This window comes from Euprymna scolopes, chromosome 40 (assembly GCF_053919585.1).
Source record: "Euprymna scolopes isolate OS-2025 chromosome 40, ASM5391958v1, whole genome shotgun sequence".
NCBI lineage: Eukaryota > Metazoa > Mollusca > Cephalopoda > Sepiida > Sepiolidae > Euprymna > Euprymna scolopes.
Window position 1 is genome coordinate 66,008,096 of NC_136521.1, and position 18,832 is coordinate 66,026,927.

The window sequence follows — 18,832 nt, forward strand, 5'->3', positions numbered from 1 at the left end:
TAAAAAATTTTTTATTTTGTTTTGCTTAACTTAAATTAATTATTTTACTTAACATATTCACCGAATTTCACACTTCAAAACTCAAAAGCGGGATAATTAAACACAATCGAAGTTCTGATATTCAGACGTCAAAATAAGGTATGCAAATTATTTTTTTTTTTTTTTTTTTTTTTAATCTATAATTCTGTCCCTTACAACAACACAATATGTTTTGTTCAGTTTCAGATGATTATTTTAAGCATATTTGTTCCCACTTCAAAACAAGGGGGGGTTTGTAAGCAAAAATATATATATATATATATAAATATCGTTTATGAAAAATAAGTACACTGTTATAAAGTTCATTCTTCTCCTAATAATCGCTGAAAATTTCGTATTGATCGGATACTTACCTGATTTTTGGTAGATTTTTAAAAAGACGGTCCGTCAAAAAGTACTGACCTGCCCCCCCCCCCCAGTTTTGGCGGTGCCTAATATAGAGGGTGAAGAGGTCATAATCACGACACCTAAATATTTACATCAGTCATGGTATAACGCCTCTTCTTCCTAACAATGTGATCCGCTCTCACTGGTGTACCTTGAAAATTTGGCCTCCGCTATATGACGTTGCCACTTCATCAACATAGAACCCTTGGGTTATACTCCGCCAACATACTTCTTAATTTCCAGCGTGGCTGCTACTGGAAGCAGTGACAAGACAAATTAGTTCCTTCGCTTCTTTTTTTTCTCACGTCTATATCTCCCCTGTTCATGTACTCTTTTTTTTTTTAATGTTTTCTGATCATTCTTTTAATTAAGAATTATTGAAATAAATTTTAATTTTTTTTTTTTTAAGAATTATTGAAAACACTTTTAAAAATCTTTTAAAACTATTTTAAGAACATTATATATTGGATACATTTTTTATTTATATATTTTGAAATTTTGTGATTTTGATTTCAATAATTTTATTTTTATATTTCATAAACATATATAAATTCACAGAAAGAATTTTTACTTTTAAAATTAAAAAAAAAAACAAAAAAACATTTATAATTTCATAAATCTATAACTTATAAAATATCAAAACTGTTTTTTTAATTTTAATTTTGTTATTAAAAGTGCAAATAAAGACTAATTGTATTCTTTTTATCTTTTTTATAATTTTGTTATTTTTTTCAATAATATCCTTTTCTTAGATTTTATTTCAATAAATCGCTTTACGATACTAAAGAATTATAATAGTGATGGAACTGATTTCCCTTGTCAACACTTTCGGAAGCAACTACCCTGGAAGTTAGCTGACTATAACCAACCATTATAGACAACAGTTAAGGATAAAATAGTTGAAGTTTTACCAATAGCTGATCTATATTTTCTTGGTGCTCAGAAAAAAGGACAATTTTTTCTTGTTAAGAAAATTGGGCAATTAAAAATAAATATCGATTGAAAATAGATTTTTTTAGGGGAGGGGGTAACCTTTTTTTTTTTTGTTTAATTATATCTCCTTTAATAATGGTCATATAAAATCTAATTTCAATCAATAGTTGTTTCGTAATTTCCCTATTTTCTTACCTAGCAAAAATTGTCCCTTTTTTCCTAAATTTGTTTTCATAGCTAACTTTTAAAAGAACTATTGATCGAAACGATTGACAGTATCAGAATATTAGGATTTTTTACAGTAATATCCTTAAATAGATCCGGGTATTTAGAAATATAAACAAAACAAAAAAGTTGTCAAAAAATATTATATATCTATATACCTATAAAGTCGCATTTTCTTGCTCTGACACTGATATTAAAAGCCTACTTTTTCTATTTAAAAATTATTGAAACAAACTTTTTAATATACTTGGTCATGCATATGCAAGCGAGTATATAAAAGTTAACTAATTCGCATATTCCTCTGAAAAACAAGTGTTAATTGCTTATTCATTTTCATGGTTTCTTATTAAATGCTTGGTTTCATTTCACTATTATGCTGAATTCTATTTATGCATAGTTTCTACATTTTGCATAACAGCGTAGAATTTAAGATGAAAATGTAGCACACTGAAATACTCCTTTGTTTACCTTCTATATATATAAAAGGCGAAATGTGTGTGACCATTTCATGTATGTCTCGCAAAGGCTTTTTTCGCCGACGCTCCGGGGGGGGGGGGTTACTATCGCTTAGAACTGTTTATATACCCCCTAGATAATAATATCTAGGATTTGGAAATGCGGGTCGCCTTTAGATTTATTTACGTCAATTTTTACAAAATTATTGCTATTTCAGCCAGTCTTGTGTTTGTTCAGCTTTTTCGTATAAAAAGCGAAACTAATTCAAAGCTACTGTTCCTGGCAATTGCACCGGGAAACGTCCAGAAGCAATCAGCTTTGATCAATGTGGGGCCAAACTCCTTATATCAGACAATTGCTATTCAATCTGGACAATGGGGACCTGGTTTCCTCCTCCCCAACATCTTGGGGAATTGGGTAAACAAAGCCAAATGCTTCCCCGCAGCAAAGTCAACTGCGCGACTTCTATTTGATCTCATTAATGAGGTCAAATAGAAGCAGCAGACTTAACTTTTATTGCGGCCACGTGTCAATTCTGTTTTTAATACTTGAATAAATTTAAACATGTTTCCGTTGTATGTCGCGGTGGCCCAGTGGTTAATATCGCACGTTTTGTTTTTCACACTTTAATTTCCAACTTTGCCTCAAGGGTTCGGGTTCGATCCTCATACTTACCCTACCCAAACTTTTTATTTTTATTCCCCCCCCCCTGCCGCAGTTTCGATTTACCCAAAACCACACACACTTCCAAACACCCGGGCAATGCCGGGTACCCCCCGCTAGTCTAATATATAAAAGCCAAATGGGCGCGCGCGTTTGTGTATGTCCACGAAAGGCTTTCTGCATCGGGGTTCTCGTGTCGGTTAGATTCCGCAAGAAATTTTTACAGACTTCCTAGATCGTAATATCTCAGATTCGCAAACAGACACAGTTTCTTTCATTTTTTTGGTCGAGTTTTAAAATATTCCCACCGTTCCGTCGTGTCAGCTGTTTGTTTCTCTTTTTCACGTAAATAAAGCAAAACTAATCGAATGCAACTGCCAACTCCCAGCCTTCACCTGGGTATCTGTTCTGTAATTCGCAAATGCCTGGCCTTCGAGCTGGGTGGTATCTGTTCTGTAATTGGTTCTTGGTCAATGTAGAGGAAACCCTTCATATGAGACAATTACTATTCATTTGGATACTGCCAGAGTGCCCCCTGTTTTGCAGGGAGCAGGGTTTCCCCCCACATTAAAAACAACCTTCATAGGAGATTTAAAAACGCCATTTCTGCAAGTCATCTTTTTGATTAACAACATTAAATTTGAACGCGTTACGCTTCCGGTCACGTCATGGAATAAAGATAAGACGTCAGATTTCCTTTCACTTTCTTTTGCGCCTTTGCGTCACAGGTTCGAGTCTGCCTACCTACTACCACTTTTTTTTTTTTTTTTTACATCTCCAAACACCCGGGCAATGCCGGGCACCCAGACTAGTATATATATAAAGTTATACTATCAGTGCGTGTGCAAAAAGTTTCTACCAAACTCCTCACTAAATAGTTGGTCTACAGAGTTGAAATTTAATATATACGATATTTGGACATGTAACACACTTTCAATTTAGTTTTTAATCTGTAAAATAGCTGCTAAGAAGTCAAAATAAAAAAAAACAAAAAAAACCATTGACCATGACCTGGCTTAAGTCGACTATACCCGGAGGGGGGGGGATTCCGTGCAATACACTAATTAAAAATTGTAGGTTAAACATTATTTTTTCCTTTTTTTGTATATGTGTGGATTTAGCTCATACATTATATATATATATATATATATATATATAAGAGATATATGTTTTGGTTTTTATTCTAACTGATGGCACAAGTCATTTTTTTACTTTTAAAATCACAACTATATATTAGGTACAATATGATAATCAATAGAAAATTGGCTCTAAAATATAAAATCTGCATGAATAATAATCTCGACCAGGCAACGCTAGGTGGCCTGCTATTGTGTAATTATATATATATATTATATATATATATATATATATATATATGTATATATTTGTGTATGTATGTATGTATGTATGTATGTATGTATGTATGTATGTATGTATAATATTGTACTTAAACTAAATTTATATTTTACTCTATTTCTTTTCTATCTCTAACCCATATTAATTTTGTTATCAAGTTTAAATCCAGACCTTTATTTAAATTTTTTTCCAGATACATCTGCCTTACTTTTAATGCTAGGTTTATTTATCGTGTCTTTTAAATTTAATAAAAACCCTTCACAATTTGCTGATGAGGAAACCTTGTTTATTAAAAAACTATATGTAATAATTATTGTCCGTAACTTGATGTCCACCACAATAAAAACAGTTTTCCGAAACGATCGTACAAATAATTGATTTTGTTGTTGTTCCTTCTTATGAAACTGATTTTTAATTTAATTATAATTTGATTTTTACATTATCAATCAAATTACTAAATATATATATAAACAAGAAACAACCACAGAATTCGCGCATAAGCCTGACGAATCCTATAGTGGATGAAACGCCGAATGTTCAGTGTAGCTTAATCGCCATATATATTTTATAAATTACTAACTAGCTCTACTTACGCATTGAGCACTTTTGAAGTAAATACTTAAAGTTTACGAATAAATCTATACTTTCATATATTAATTTTATGTGAGTAAATGAAGTAGTTATATATATATATATATATATATATATATATATATATAAACAAATAAATAGGTGGGTTTTTTCGGTGGTTGTTTATATTAGTGCTCTTTTAAACCAACACATTTCAGGTGAAAACATTATATACTTATGTGTCATGTGGAAATTAGTATGAATTTCAAATTTACGAAAAATGATCCAGTAGTACTTTTGCAGGTAAAAATAGGAATTATTAAGTTTCATCGTGGCTACCGTAATATGATGGCCTAGCGACAACTATAATTTAGTCTGATGATGTCATGAACATCGGTCTGTTGAAATTTGGTCACGTGTCTCATGACTAAACTGGAAGTGGGTTTAAAGTTTTGGAGGGTTAAAGAAATTTAAACATGCCGTCGAGATGTATAGTCCCAAAATGTCCAGGTAACTACGAAAATGAACCAAAAGTTAACGTGTTTTCATTTCCCCAAAAAGCAAATAATTTATCAGTGGATTAATGCAATAAAAAGAAAGGATTTAACTCCATCTAAATATAGCAGAGTAAGTGTTAAAATGTTTGAGATATTTAAAAAAAAAAAATGCGTCTTTTTTTATTTTTATTTATTTTTTTAGAACGTACTTTAAAATAAAAATGAAAGTATGTATATGAAAATGAATTTGACATGTAATTTATGTGCTGAAATAATAAATTGTCATTTAAAAACTTATTTAAAATGGGGAGTATGGTGAAAATATTATGTACTTTCACTTAACAATAAAAGCGATATCGTAAAACGGAATTCCTTGTTTAAATAATTCTAAATAAGAAAAATCATTTATCTTTTTAGTTCAACTATATTACCATGAAATATTTATAGGATTCTTCAGGCTTGAAGTAGTTATATATATGTGTGTTTGTGTGTGTGTGTGTGTGTATGTAGGTGCTAATGCAGAGTGATCTGTGCTATTTTTTAAATCATAAATTGTTACGACGTTCCCCAGCTTATTATAAACACCCCAACCCCCCATGTTAAGAACGGCTTTCGGAATAAACACCCCCAACCTCGAAAGCCGTTCTTAACATTGGGAGGTTCAGGGGGTGTTTATTCCGAAAGCCATTCTTAATATGGGGAGGTTGGGGTGTTTATACTACGCTGGGTTAGGTCGTAAGAAAAATCTTTTTTTTTTGTATTTTTCTCCCTTTTTTTTTTTTTTTTTACTGTTGTTAATTTACAGAAATTTCCCAATTTTTTATGTTATTTTTTTGCTTATTAAATTGTTAGATGAGAATAAAGTAAGCCACCCCTCCTTAAATTAAGAATAGGTTTCTAAATAACTTTATTAGGCACTTCTGCAGTTTAACATTCGCAAGCAAATTTAAAAAGCCATTTTCGGCAAATGGAGGCGGTAAGGCTTTGTTAACTTTTACGTTGCGCAGACGAAACTCTCCTAAAATGAAAACAATTTGTAGATGTTAAACTGCACTAATACCTGTTATTAGTTAGGTAAACTGCATAAATACCGATTTATTTATTTACCAAATGATATTGTTATATTGAAGTTTCCAGCTGTGAGATGGTTGCCATTAAATTAAAGCTTTATAACAATTTTGATTAATTCATAATTTAATGGCCAAACAAGTGCGTAAACTATTAATAGTTAATGAAAGAAAAATAGGTAAATTTTTAGATTAGATCCACCTACACAATTTTCTTTTAAATGACTACTTTTATAGGTTTTCGACTATCGTGAATACGGAAATCGTATTGAAATTTTGCAGAAATAAGTAGTTATCGAGATATAAAAAGTTGTTTTATGCATTGTATTCTTTGGCGCACATCTTTTTTACGCATGTACGCGCGCGCCATAAAGATGGCCAACAAAGAATACAATGTAAAAAAAACAACTTTTTATATCTTGATAACTACTTATTTCTGCAAAATTTCAATGCGATTTACATAAACTTTATGCCCTAGAATCTCAATCACTTGTGAAATATTGCTACAAGTTGACTTCAAAAGCTCTTTCTCCGACTACTTTTGAAAGGCAAAATGTTAATTTGGTTTTGCAAATTTTCAACGAATATACTTACCTTAGGAAAACAGGAATGCTTGCCAAATTATGCAGAAATCGCAGAATACATTCAAATATTTTATATTTGGTGGACAATACTGAATGTGAAAACACCATATAAGGGTTGTCGACTTCGTAATAAATATGCTAATCCATTTACATTAAATAGTGATAATTATAGTTTTCTAAATGTGCTCTGTGACTGGTTAGAAACTTGGAATAGCATTTCTATTTTTTTTATTACATTTTCACCCTAAACAAACAAACTGGGGTACTATGTCGGGATTTGGGCAGCAAGATGTCGGTTCACGTTGCACTTGAACTTCTGCACGTCAGTACAGTTGGGGAAGCAGGGACCTGGAATGGAATTCCAAAGTCTAGCGGTTCTGGGGTTCTGGGGAAGAAACTACTGGAGTAGAAAGATCTTTTACATCTAGGGATCTCTACAGTGTGGGGGTAGGATTTTGTAGCCTGTCGGGTCTGTCGAGGGTGTTCACGTCGTGGGGGCACAAGTGCTTGCAGTTCATTAGAGCATTCACCATTAAAATACTGGTAGAACAGGCAGAGGGATGCAATGTTTCGTCGATGGGACAGAGACTGAAGCTTAGATGTCAGTTCAGGACCTATCAGATTTCCGACTCTCTTTTGAACCTTGTCCAGGAGCGAGAGACTAGTAGCCGATGCACCAGCCTAAATATGACAACAATACTCCATACATGGGCGAATGGTTGCCTTATAGAGGTACAGGATACTTTCGGGTGTTAGTAGTTTTCTAGCACAGTAGAGAGAGCCCACCTTCCCTGCAGCAGTCCTGGCAATGCCTTCAATGTAATTGTTCCAACTCGTTTCCTGTGAACGTTAGGTCAAGGAGTTTGAAAGATGTACTCTCAGATAAAGAATCGTTGGCCATTACTATAGGTGATAGAGAAGGTTTCTTGTAATTATTGAATGAAACTAGTTTAGTCTTGGCGGCATTGAACGTGACCATCCATTTTTGTCCCCATTCCACTACAGATTGGAGGTCATCCTCTAGTGTTTCTGCCATTTCTTTAGAAATATGTTCATTTGTTTTCCTGTCGTGCCTGCTATAGAGTGTGGTGTCATCAGCATATATACCCATCTCAGAGGCAATTTTGTCAGGAGGTCATTTATGAATATCAGGATCAGTAGAGGTCCAAGGATAGACCCTTGGGGCACTCTCGCATTTATATCATATTCTTTAGATGTACAACCATCTAGGACAACCTGGATTTTTCTCTTATCTAAGAAGGATTTAATTATGTTAAGTATTCTACCAGTGATACCGTATGATCTAATTTTCCCGAGGAGACCCTCATGCCTTACCCTGTAAAAAGTCTTAGATATATCTAGAGCTACCGCTCTACCCTCCCCCGCTTTGTCCAGTGAATGAGATTACAGTGAGGATGTCTGCTGTGGAACGGGCTTGTCTAAATCCATATTGTTTGTCAGTCAGAAGTTTAGCATCTGTAAGGTGATGAACTAGAACATGGTTAATTAAGGTCTCAAATATTTTGGCAAAAAGTGGGAGGAGGCTAATGGGGCGATAATTTAATGGGTCAATTCTTTCGCCAGAATTCTTGAATACTGGTACCACAGAAGCAGTTTTCCAGCAGGCAGGAAAGCAAGATTCATTAAGACATTTGTTGTAAAACTGTGAGAGAACTGGAGCTACTTTGGCGGAGCATTTTTTTAATAGCATAGCCGGGATGAGATCAGGTCCACATGCTTTTGAAGTGTCAAGATTTTTTATGATAGCATGCACCTGAGAAGGTGTGATTTTCAGATCGTCTAGCGTGGCGTCTGTTCACATAGGAAATTCAGGTAGGGGGTGGTTGGAAGGGTCCAGTGTGGAGTTTGAGGCAAACCGACTGGCAAGCATGTTAGCCTTTTCAGTTGCTGAGCAAACAACCTCGTGATTGTTGGTTAGTGGGGGAATTGTTGATTTCCCATTATTTACTACACTGTTGTAGATTTTCCAGAAGTCAAAAGTTCCTAGTTTTTGTGCTTCGATGCGTTTTTTAGTGGTTTCCGTAAATTCTCTCTTAGCTGTCGCTATTTCTTTCTTAATGTTACTTCTAGCTTCTATGTACTTTTGTCTGTTTGAACTGGACTTATGCCGGTTAAATCTGCGGTATGCATGCTGCCTTTGAGCAATGTCAGTTGCGCAAGTCGAAGTAAACCATTGGGAAGAGTGGGGCTTGCTATAGAATTTCCGCATGGGAACATGTGCTTCAATTGCAGTTTTGAACCATTCAGTGGTCTTATATGCACACTGTTCAGCAGGAAGAAAAAAAATATTTCTCCATGGGGCATCTCTGATAAGATCTTTGATGGCTTCCCAGTCAGCCTGTTTATAATATCTCGTCGTTTTGAGCACTGGCTCTTCAGTTTAGGGCGATTTCAACCATTATCACTGCATGATCAGCGTTTCCAAGTGGGCTGTTGCATTCATTATACAATAATCAGGAACTATAGTCAAAAACAGATCTAAAAGTGATGCGTGTTATTCTTCCTGGTCAGGTAAACGGGTTGGAAATGTAACAATTTGTGATAGAGAGTGAGATATAGAGAAGCTATGAGTTGTGCTGCCCGCTGCATCTGTGTAAGTAGAGAATCCAAGCCAGTTTTTGTGGTGGACATTAAAGTCACCAAATACATAGATGTACTTGTGCACTAGTGTCGAGGGAGAGTGCTGCGTCTATGCTGTCAGAGACTGTTTATTATGGTGCAGTCCTGGGTCAAGGGATAGCTGTAGAGAAAGTAAAAGTAGCTAATGTTGTGTTGCATGATTAGTCTAAAGCACATAAAGGCTTGATCATCCAAATTCTAGGTTTGTTTCTCTAGTCAAGGGAAGGGTATTACGAATGTAAAGTCCGTGCATGTGTCCGTCAGAGTCCTTACGACAGAGTGGGAGATATCCAAGCATGTTGAAGTAGTTAGAGGGGATTGAGGAGTGTAGGTTAGTCTCACTTAGTGCTAAGATATCCGGAGTATTTGTTAGGAGAAATGCTCCAACATCAGTTAAATTAGTTCTAAGCCCACGGATTGAAGATCTGGTAAGTTAACAAAGGAAACATATACTGCTTTGCACCATACTACTTACGCAATTTTAGAATTGACTAAATATTGTATAAATGTACTGAACATGGTGTATATATTACCAGGAAAGTTTCAGACAGATAACCTTAAGGCAAGGTTTGGCCAGTATCGACAACTTAGTGATCAGTATAATATATCGATACGTCAGGTGTATGAATGTGAAAAAAAACTCAGAATGTTGTCAGTTTTAAAATTGAGCTTACCAATTAATAATCGAACTGTTGAATTGAAAAATTTAAAAGAAACTAACTGGGATGAAATGACAAGGGAGCAAGAGTTACATGTTTATAAATTTAACATAGATGTAACAGAAGATGATGTTAATCAATGCAAGGAAGTACTTCCTGTTATATTATACTTAGCAGGTTATTGCTATCATGCAGTTTTCAAAAAACTGAAATGCAATAGCTGCAAAAATTTAATATCCGGGAGAGAGGCTGTTGAAGAATAGCTGAATTAAACAGCTACTTTCAGGGTATTAACAGAGGTTCTCCGCTATACCCAAATGATATAACTAATAATTTTGTCTTATATAATTATATAGTTATAAACAAACTTACAAAATGCGATTCTTTTTTGCATTCGATTCATCAGAGAAAATTAGCCATGTACATAACTTTAAATATTTTGGCTGATCAAAATCGATTATTTCATGTTGACTCTTTTGATGAGGGTCGCACTATTCAGCAAATTGAAAAAATACTGATATGGAGTTCATCAAATTCCCTTATAAACAACTTTTGTCGCAAAGAGAATGACAATATTAGTAAAAAAAAAAAAAATGTCAGAAAAAGAAAAATTCGAACTTTTAATTAAATTCTACAACAGATTTTTGAAAAGTTTTAATATTCAATGTTTGAAATATTTCTGCCTTAGTAACTTTGTTTATACTAACATTTATTTGAATTCATTTTTTTACTTATTGTTCGTTATTCAGTTAAACTAATTGTTCGTTTTTCAGTTAAACCAATTTATTGTTCATATTTCAGTTAAACCAATTTATCGTTTGTTTTTCAGTTTTGATTTTTAAAATAATTTTTTTTTTTAATTAAAAAAATATTTGCTCATTTTTATTTATTTCCATTGAATAAACTTCAGTTTCATAGAAATCAAATCGCATTCCTTTTCTTTTTAAACTTTTTAACAACTTTTGTCCCTTTCAATTCATTTTTTATTATTAATATTGGATGAGTTTCAGTACAAAGTATCATGTTTATCTTTTTTAATCCAATTTTGAAGTTTTCTAACGTTTCTGTAAAAAATGTCTGCTCATTATCGACAGTCTGTGTTCCACTTATCTTGCTTGCTAGGACCTATGGCGATGACGTCATTTTTCAGCTGACAGGCCATCTATGACGATGGTCACGGTTTCATCTTATATTTTAATGTGAAATGACAAACAAGGGAGATAACCCATGACTTAAATTGACAAATTAAGGATATTCGTGGATGACTGTTTTTTTGAAAAATACATCTAGCACATCTTTTACTGGATTATTTTTCAGAAATTTTGGAATTTATACTAATTTTGCCATGATACGTAATCATATAATGTTTTCACTTAAAATCATTCGGGTTAAATGATCACCTATGTTAACAAGCACTGGGTTTTCTACCAGCATTTTCTTTAATTTTCAAATTTTGAGTAATTATTGGGATTCCCCAGAAATGATTGTCGCATGTCAGCAACTTTTTTTTCTCGTGCTAACACTCAGCACTACTTGTGTTTGCAAGTAAATAAACTCTTTAAAATATGTTAAAACACACACACACACAAATAAAAACAAAAAAACTCTTGTCTAGGTAAGTAGGAGAGTAACTTATCTTGCCTTTGGTAACATTTATTTGTGTTTTTATTGTTTTTGTTTTGTTGTCTATTCGATAAAATGTTCCTGGATCCGTTTCTATTATGACATTTAAGTCATTCTATTTAATTTTTGAATATTCGCATTTCCTTGGCAAAGTGTAGTATCTGTCTGTTTTGATACTACACTTCTTTTCTGCCCTTGGTCACTGAAACAGAAATCCTTCTAGACTGAGACAATTTGTATTTTTGTCAGTATTTTTTGCAGTTGACTGAAGTAAAAATTCCTATGGAAATATCCTCATCGCCCGATCCATGATTAATGGGAATTCCCGAGAATCCAAGTCAAATTATGCAAGAGTACCTTTTACAGCTAATTTTTCCGGGGGAACGTTATAATTAAAAAATGATCCCCACGTTAAAAGTCATTAAAGAAACTTTTTAAAAATTGATCCTTGCTGAAATAACGTAATTTAAAAAGCCATTCTTAACATGGGGAGGGGGAAGTTGTTTTGTAGTTATTCTGTACTTTAACCTTACAATTGAATAAAAAAAACATATCATAAAACTTTAATTAAACTTGGAAATACGATTAAAAAATAGCGCGGATCAATAAGTGCACTAGCACCGAAATTGTTTTTCCTGATAAATATCAAAGTTATGTCTGTTATTGACGATAATTTTATGGCATTATTCTCGAAAAAACGTGAACTTGAACTAGTAGATAAAAATATATTGTTTTTGTAGATTTCGGTGTGCTAAAAAAAGAATCTGAAAACCATATCTGTCGTAAATTAATAGTTTCGGAGATATTAATATTTTTCCAATGGATTATTTTCTTTATAAAATCAGCTACAATAGCGTAAATCGTCTGATTACGCATGTGCACAGACCGAAGAGAAATCATTTATTTTTTAAAAAATCAGCATTTTATTAGTTTCCGTGAGTAAAAAATAAATATCACAACGCATCGTATTTATTCACGTAATTCGGTGACTTGCAACATTGCGGAGAAATTTTTAGCGGGCATTTTCAAAACAAATGTGCTTCATTTTTGTTACATAGTTTTTAATGCTTTTTAATTGATCTAAAAAAAAAAAAATTTTTTAAAAAAAGAAAAAAAAAAATTCAGTTTTCATGAGCAGTTTACAAAAACATAACCGTTTCTCAGTAAGTAACGTGCCGAAATTTATCGAGCAGAGTAAAGGTTAATCATTATTCTGCTCGATAAATTTTGGTATGTTACTTACGGAAAAACGGTTAATTAAACTGCAGAAACACCTGTTAAGCTATACAAGTTCTATATATGATTACCCCCCACCAAAAAAAAAAAAAGAATGAAAACAAAGATGTTTTTTTTGTAAACTGGTCGTGAAAACTTACTAACAGCATTATTTTTATTATAAAATGAGATAATTTTTTTTTTATGAAAATATTTCTTGTAATTTAAAATGTCCGCCATGTATACATGCGCCTTATGAAATGTCACGTGACTATCGCACATGCGTAGCGTAAATGAAGTCAGTGAAATAAATGGCCTCTGTGCGCATGCGCAATCAGCTGACTTACACCATTATAGCTGATTTTATAAAGAAAATAATCCATTGGAAAAATATTAATATCTTCGAAACTATTAATTTGCGACGGATACGGTTTTCAGATTCTTTTTTAGCACACCGAAATCTACAAGAAAATTTTTTTTTTTTCTTCTAATTCGAGTTCACGCTTTTTTTTAAAATTTTACCAATTTTACGGCAGGGTTGAAAGCTCTTTCAGGTTTGCCAAATAAATAAAGAAAAAACTGGAGAGTTCTAATTGTAACACAAGGGAGGTAAATAGTTTGAAAACTGAAAATTTTTGGCCACTTCAGGAAAACTTAATTTCCGCTTCTCTTCGAAATCCGTTTTGGGTACTTGTGCACTTTTGCCAGCGTGCTGAAATAATACCGTTATTATTTTAAAAGCCATTCATGTTTTGTAACTATTTTGTGCTTCCACATAACAATTTAATAAAAAAAAAAAAGGGGGGGGATTGCTTCTACACTATGGAGAGTAGATTTTTTAGTCGATTAGTTTTCAGATAAAAATCAATAGTCTCAACTGATTTTTTTTTTTGCTGTTGTTGTCCATTCTAATAAGTTACAATGGTAGCTTCCAAATTATGCAGTCGAAATTACCTGAATATTACTAAATTATTAAAAATAACTTTAATCGTGGTAGCAGGTGAAAAATTGCTGCCATCTTGTTTAAATCGAAACGGAAAATTACTCTCCCGTGTCTTACGATCGTTTTCTTCAAATTGTATTTTTTAAAATTTTCTTTAACAAATAATTTTCTACCTGCTGATCGACTTTCTTAATTTTTGGATATAATCATCTTAAAAATACGAGGAATATGTAGATACCATTGTTTCAATGTGAAATTCGTGGTTACGATTTCCGAAATTTCGTCCCAATCGTGTAGCACAAAAAAAAAAAGATATCGTAAAGCTTGAATTTAACTAGAAATCATATTTAAAATAACGCGGTGGCAAAAGTGCACAAGAACCCGGTTTTGTTTTTCGTAATTTTTGGATAGTTTCATTATTGAGACATGACAAAGTAAGATACCATTGATTTCACTTAAAATTAAATATTTCGGGTTTGTTTTACTGTACACATAGATTCGAAAAGGTTGTCAAAAACAAATATATAACAAATAAATGTTATTAAAGGCAAGATAATTACTTTTTACTGGATAATTTTGTTGTGTTTTTATGTAATGTTACATGTTTATTCAGCTCGAAAAACATACAGTGTTTACCCATGTATTGGAAAATTTTTAAATGGCGCCCGCCCGACTCTCTATTGAACATGGTAAGTTTGGGAAAATGAGTTAAAAATAAAAAAAATATACAAAATACTGTTAGAAACTCGCTCAATATATGTTACTATGACATAGGCGGACATATATTCGGTAAGTTTTTAACAGTATTTTGTATATGAGCAGCAGCGCCATTTCAAATTTTCCAATACATCGGTAAACACTGTAGGTTTTTCGAGCTGAATAAACATGTTACATTAAATAAAAACACTAAAAACATATCCAGTTAGGTAGAAAAGTAACTTATCTGGCCTTTTGATAACATTTATTTGTTTTTTTTTTTGACAACGTTTTCGAATCTATGTGTACAGTAATACAAACCCAATATTTCAATTTTCGAATCTCGCTAGAAATAACGAAAAACCAAAAAAGATATTGTAAAACTTCAAATTATTATTTAAAAAAAAAAAAAGAAAAAGAAAAAAAAAGTGCGGTACAGTAAATGCATAAGCGATATTTTTGTTTATGGCGGGGTTATTGTAAAGAAGTCCAACGTTTCAAACGCATGCTTTTTAGTTTAAAATGATAAACTTAATAATTTGTTCAATTGACTTCCTAATATATATATATATATACACATATATGGTTAATTAGATTATTTTATTATTTTCAAAATAAAATAAATAATTTAGATTTTATTTTTATAAACAAAAATTAAATTTGTTTTCCGTGTTTCGTAAAAGCACAACAAGATTCAACACGGTCGAAGAGGGGGGGGATGCAAATGGCAAGTCATATTTTCACATTCAAATAAAAACAGGAAAAATCCTTTTAGATAATTGTGCTCTTGAATAGTCTCCAACTATACAACAAGAGAAAGAATCTCAAACGCATGTATTAATAAATATCTACCAAGTATAAATAGAAAAGAAAACATTTTTTTACGCTTACCTTCCTTCTGGACATCTCCTTCGTTCGCCATATTGTAAAAATTATGCAAATGAATTTCTTTTCATTTTTTTTTATTTTTTTTTATTACTTTTTCGTTAGTTTCGTATTTTTCGTGCTTGAATTAATTTAATTAAAAATATTTACATATAAACTATAATAATTTAATTTATAAGATATAAATATCAAAAGATAGTTTAATAGCTATAATTATCGAATTTTGTTCAATTTATTGTAGTTGTATTTTTCTTAAAATACGTCAGAAACAAACAAAGCGATCATCTTTTAATTTTTGCATCAACATGGAGACCATGAAAGAAATTCATAACTGATGTTTAAACAATTTTTACAGAAGAAAAACAAATATATCTGAACTTTTTGTCATTATTTTAACGTTTTAGGAGTTTGGGATACTCCTCAGAATTTCAGTTTTAATTTTCTTTTTGTTTGCAACAAGAAGAGAGCGGTGATTATGGTGGCCGTTTCGAAAGGTAAGAAATGGAGAAATGGCAAAAAAAAAAAAAAAGATGGCAATGTTATTGAATTCGACGGTCATCTCTTTTTTAAAAAATCTTTTCTTGTGAAATCAAATATTTTAATTATTAGAATGTGTTTTTCTTTTTGTTTGTTTGTTTTTTAAGTAAAATAGATGATAAAGTTGTTCCAAATCATTTTTTTTATTATTTCTTCCATAAATTTAGTCCCCATCCATGACGGATTTATATTGATTCAGTAAAACTCGGGGCGCTTCTACAGAATTGGGACGAGATTTTGTAGTCGATAAATGGAGTTTGCAGATTAAAAACAATGGTTTCAACTGATTTTTTTTCTTTTTTTTTTTTTTTTTTTGACTCTAAAATTACAATGGTAGCTTCCAAATTATGTAATCGAAGACACCTGAATATTACTGAATTATTTAAAAAAAACAACAACTTTAATCGTTTTAGCAGGTTAAAAAAACTGCCGCCATCTTGTTTAAATCAAAACGGAAAATTACCTCCCTTTTGAACTCTTCTGTGTCTTACGATCGTTTTCATCAAATTTTTTTTTTTTTTTTTTTCTTTAATAAATAATTTTCCGTCAATGTTTACGATATGCCCCAGCGTATTATAAGCACCCCAACCTCCCCATGTTAAGAACGGCTTTCGGAATAACCCCCTCCCCGAACCTCGAAAGCCATTCTTAACATAAGAGGTTGGATGGGGTTTATTCCGGAAGCCGTTCTTAACATGGGGAGGTCTGGGACACATCGTAAACATTGACCTAATTTTTTACCTTATCGATTTCTGTAATTTTTGGATACAATAATCTTAAAAATACGAGGACTTACGTCTACATGTGAAATTCAGTTTTACGATATTTCGTCCCATTTGTGTAGAGGCGCTAAACCTGTTACTGAGTTACGACAATCTTCGAAAATGAAATCCGAGTTCCTGAATTCAAAACAGAAAAGGAGAGAAACTCCCTTATTTACATTTATATATATAACATTATTGCGTTTTATATTTCTATAAGCTGTTGTTTTTTATATATTTTAATTGTTACGCCTTAGTAACGAGTCTCTTTTTCTTTCTTTTAATAAAAAGGTGGTAATCGTGAAGAAAGAGAGAGCCTGTTTCCTCCATTTTACTATAGGTGGCGTTACTGTCTGCCCACCCAGTTACGGAAGCTCAAAATAAATGCTTTTGTGGGTTTGTATTACTGTACACATAGATTCGAAAAAGTTGTCAAAAAACAAATATATAACAAATAAATGTTATCAAAGGCAAGATAAGTCACTTTTCTACCAAACTGGATATATTTTTCGTGTTTTTATTCAATGTAACATGTTTATTCAGCTCGAAAACCATAGTGTTTACCCATGTATTGGAAAATTCAAGATGGCGTCTGATTCTCTCTTTAACACGGTAAGTTTGGGAAAAGGTGTTATAAATAAAAAATCGGATAAAATACTATTAAAAACTCGCTCAATACATGTTACCGTGACATAGGTTGACATATATTCGGCGGGTTTTTAATAGTATTTTGTATAGTTTTTTATTTATAACACCTTTTCCCAAACTTACCGTGTTAAAGAGGGAGTGAGGCGCCATCTTGAATTTTCCAATACATCGGTAAACACTGTATGTTTTTAGAGCTGAATAAAACACAAAAAATATATCCAGTTTGGCAGAAAAGTAACTTATCTTGCCTTTAATAACATTTATTTGTTATATATTTGTTTTTTGACAACTTTTTCGAATCTATTTGTACAGTAATACAAACCCCAAAAAAACATGTTTAAAATTAAAATATATCAAAAACATTTTTTTATTTCAAGGTGCCATTATATACATTTTGTGCTTCCGTAACTGGGTGGACAGACAGTAACGCCACCTATAGTCAAACGGAGGAAACAGGCTCTCTCTTTCTTCACGATTACCAAAAAGGTTTGGTACTTATTCAGCTTAGCACTTTAAAGCGGCAATTAAAAGTAAAGAAAATACAGACAAGTCTGTATTATGTACGTACTCGTTGCAGAACGACGATGTCATATTACGTAAATCGATCTAGTAGTTTTGTTTAAAAATAAGAAAAAAAATCAAACATTACGATGTTTAACGATTTTAATACTAAACTGCATTGAATATAAGGCTGTTTTTTGTTTGTTTATTGTTTTTTTTATCTCGACTTCGAATTGAATTGTCCCCCACCTTTTTTTTTTTTTTTTTCATCATGGCTGACGAAAACATTATGGTTTGCTTCGGGCCAAGATCACAGTGTAGTATCTGTTCTGATGCTACTCTTCACCATTTCTGTTCTCGGTCAGTGGAGGAGAAACCACTGTTAATAATTTTCCCCATTCTTTATAAATTTTGATTCTAAATCAAAACGTAGATTCCATGAACAAAGCTTCTTTCTAGAAGTGCACACCTGCGGAACTGGAACTCTCTTCCGTTTGCCTGTTTCCCACCTGACTACAACTTGGATGTCTTCAAGTCCAACATAAACAAATTCCTGACGAAGCGCCCCCTTAAGTAAGACACTTTATCAAATCTCCAATACTAACGATTACTACAATACTATCCCATTGATTACTGTACATGCAATAACCCTTATCCCCAAGTGTCTTCCGGGCATTGATAAGTGGTGACTACCATGTTAAAAAAAAAAAAAAAAAAAAAGCGCCATCATACACGTGAAAGCCCGAAATGAATGCAGGAGAATAGGAGAGTGCTTCTACAGAATTTGAACTGAAACAAACCGACTTTTAACGAATTAAAATTTAGATTAATATTAAATTGGGGGAAAAAAAAATCAGTCTGATATAAATTCATTAGAAGTGTGGAATATACTATCAGCTTTGTAATAAAAAAAAAAGGTCAATGTGCACTGGTTGTCCAAGTCAAGG

General features: G+C 32.4%; 2 protein-coding genes across 2 annotated transcripts in view; one reads left to right on the top strand and one right to left on the bottom strand.

Moving 5' to 3' along the window:
• Positions 1-15,592, bottom strand: part of LOC145265587 (uncharacterized) — a 140,286-nt gene extending 124,694 nt beyond the window's left edge. Inside the window, exon 1 of the mRNA XM_080121595.1 lies at positions 15,445-15,592. Coding sequence (XP_079977721.1) covers positions 15,445-15,475 — 31 coding nt within the window. The 5' untranslated portion in view covers positions 15,476-15,592. The remainder of the gene's footprint in view (positions 1-15,444) is intronic.
• A 120-nt stretch (positions 15,593-15,712) lies between these two features.
• Positions 15,713-18,832, top strand: part of LOC145265586 (uncharacterized) — a 62,448-nt gene continuing 59,328 nt past the window's right edge. The window contains exon 1 of the mRNA XM_080121594.1: positions 15,713-15,932. Within this exon, the coding sequence (XP_079977720.1) occupies positions 15,914-15,932 (19 nt within the window). The 5' untranslated portion in view covers positions 15,713-15,913. The remainder of the gene's footprint in view (positions 15,933-18,832) is intronic.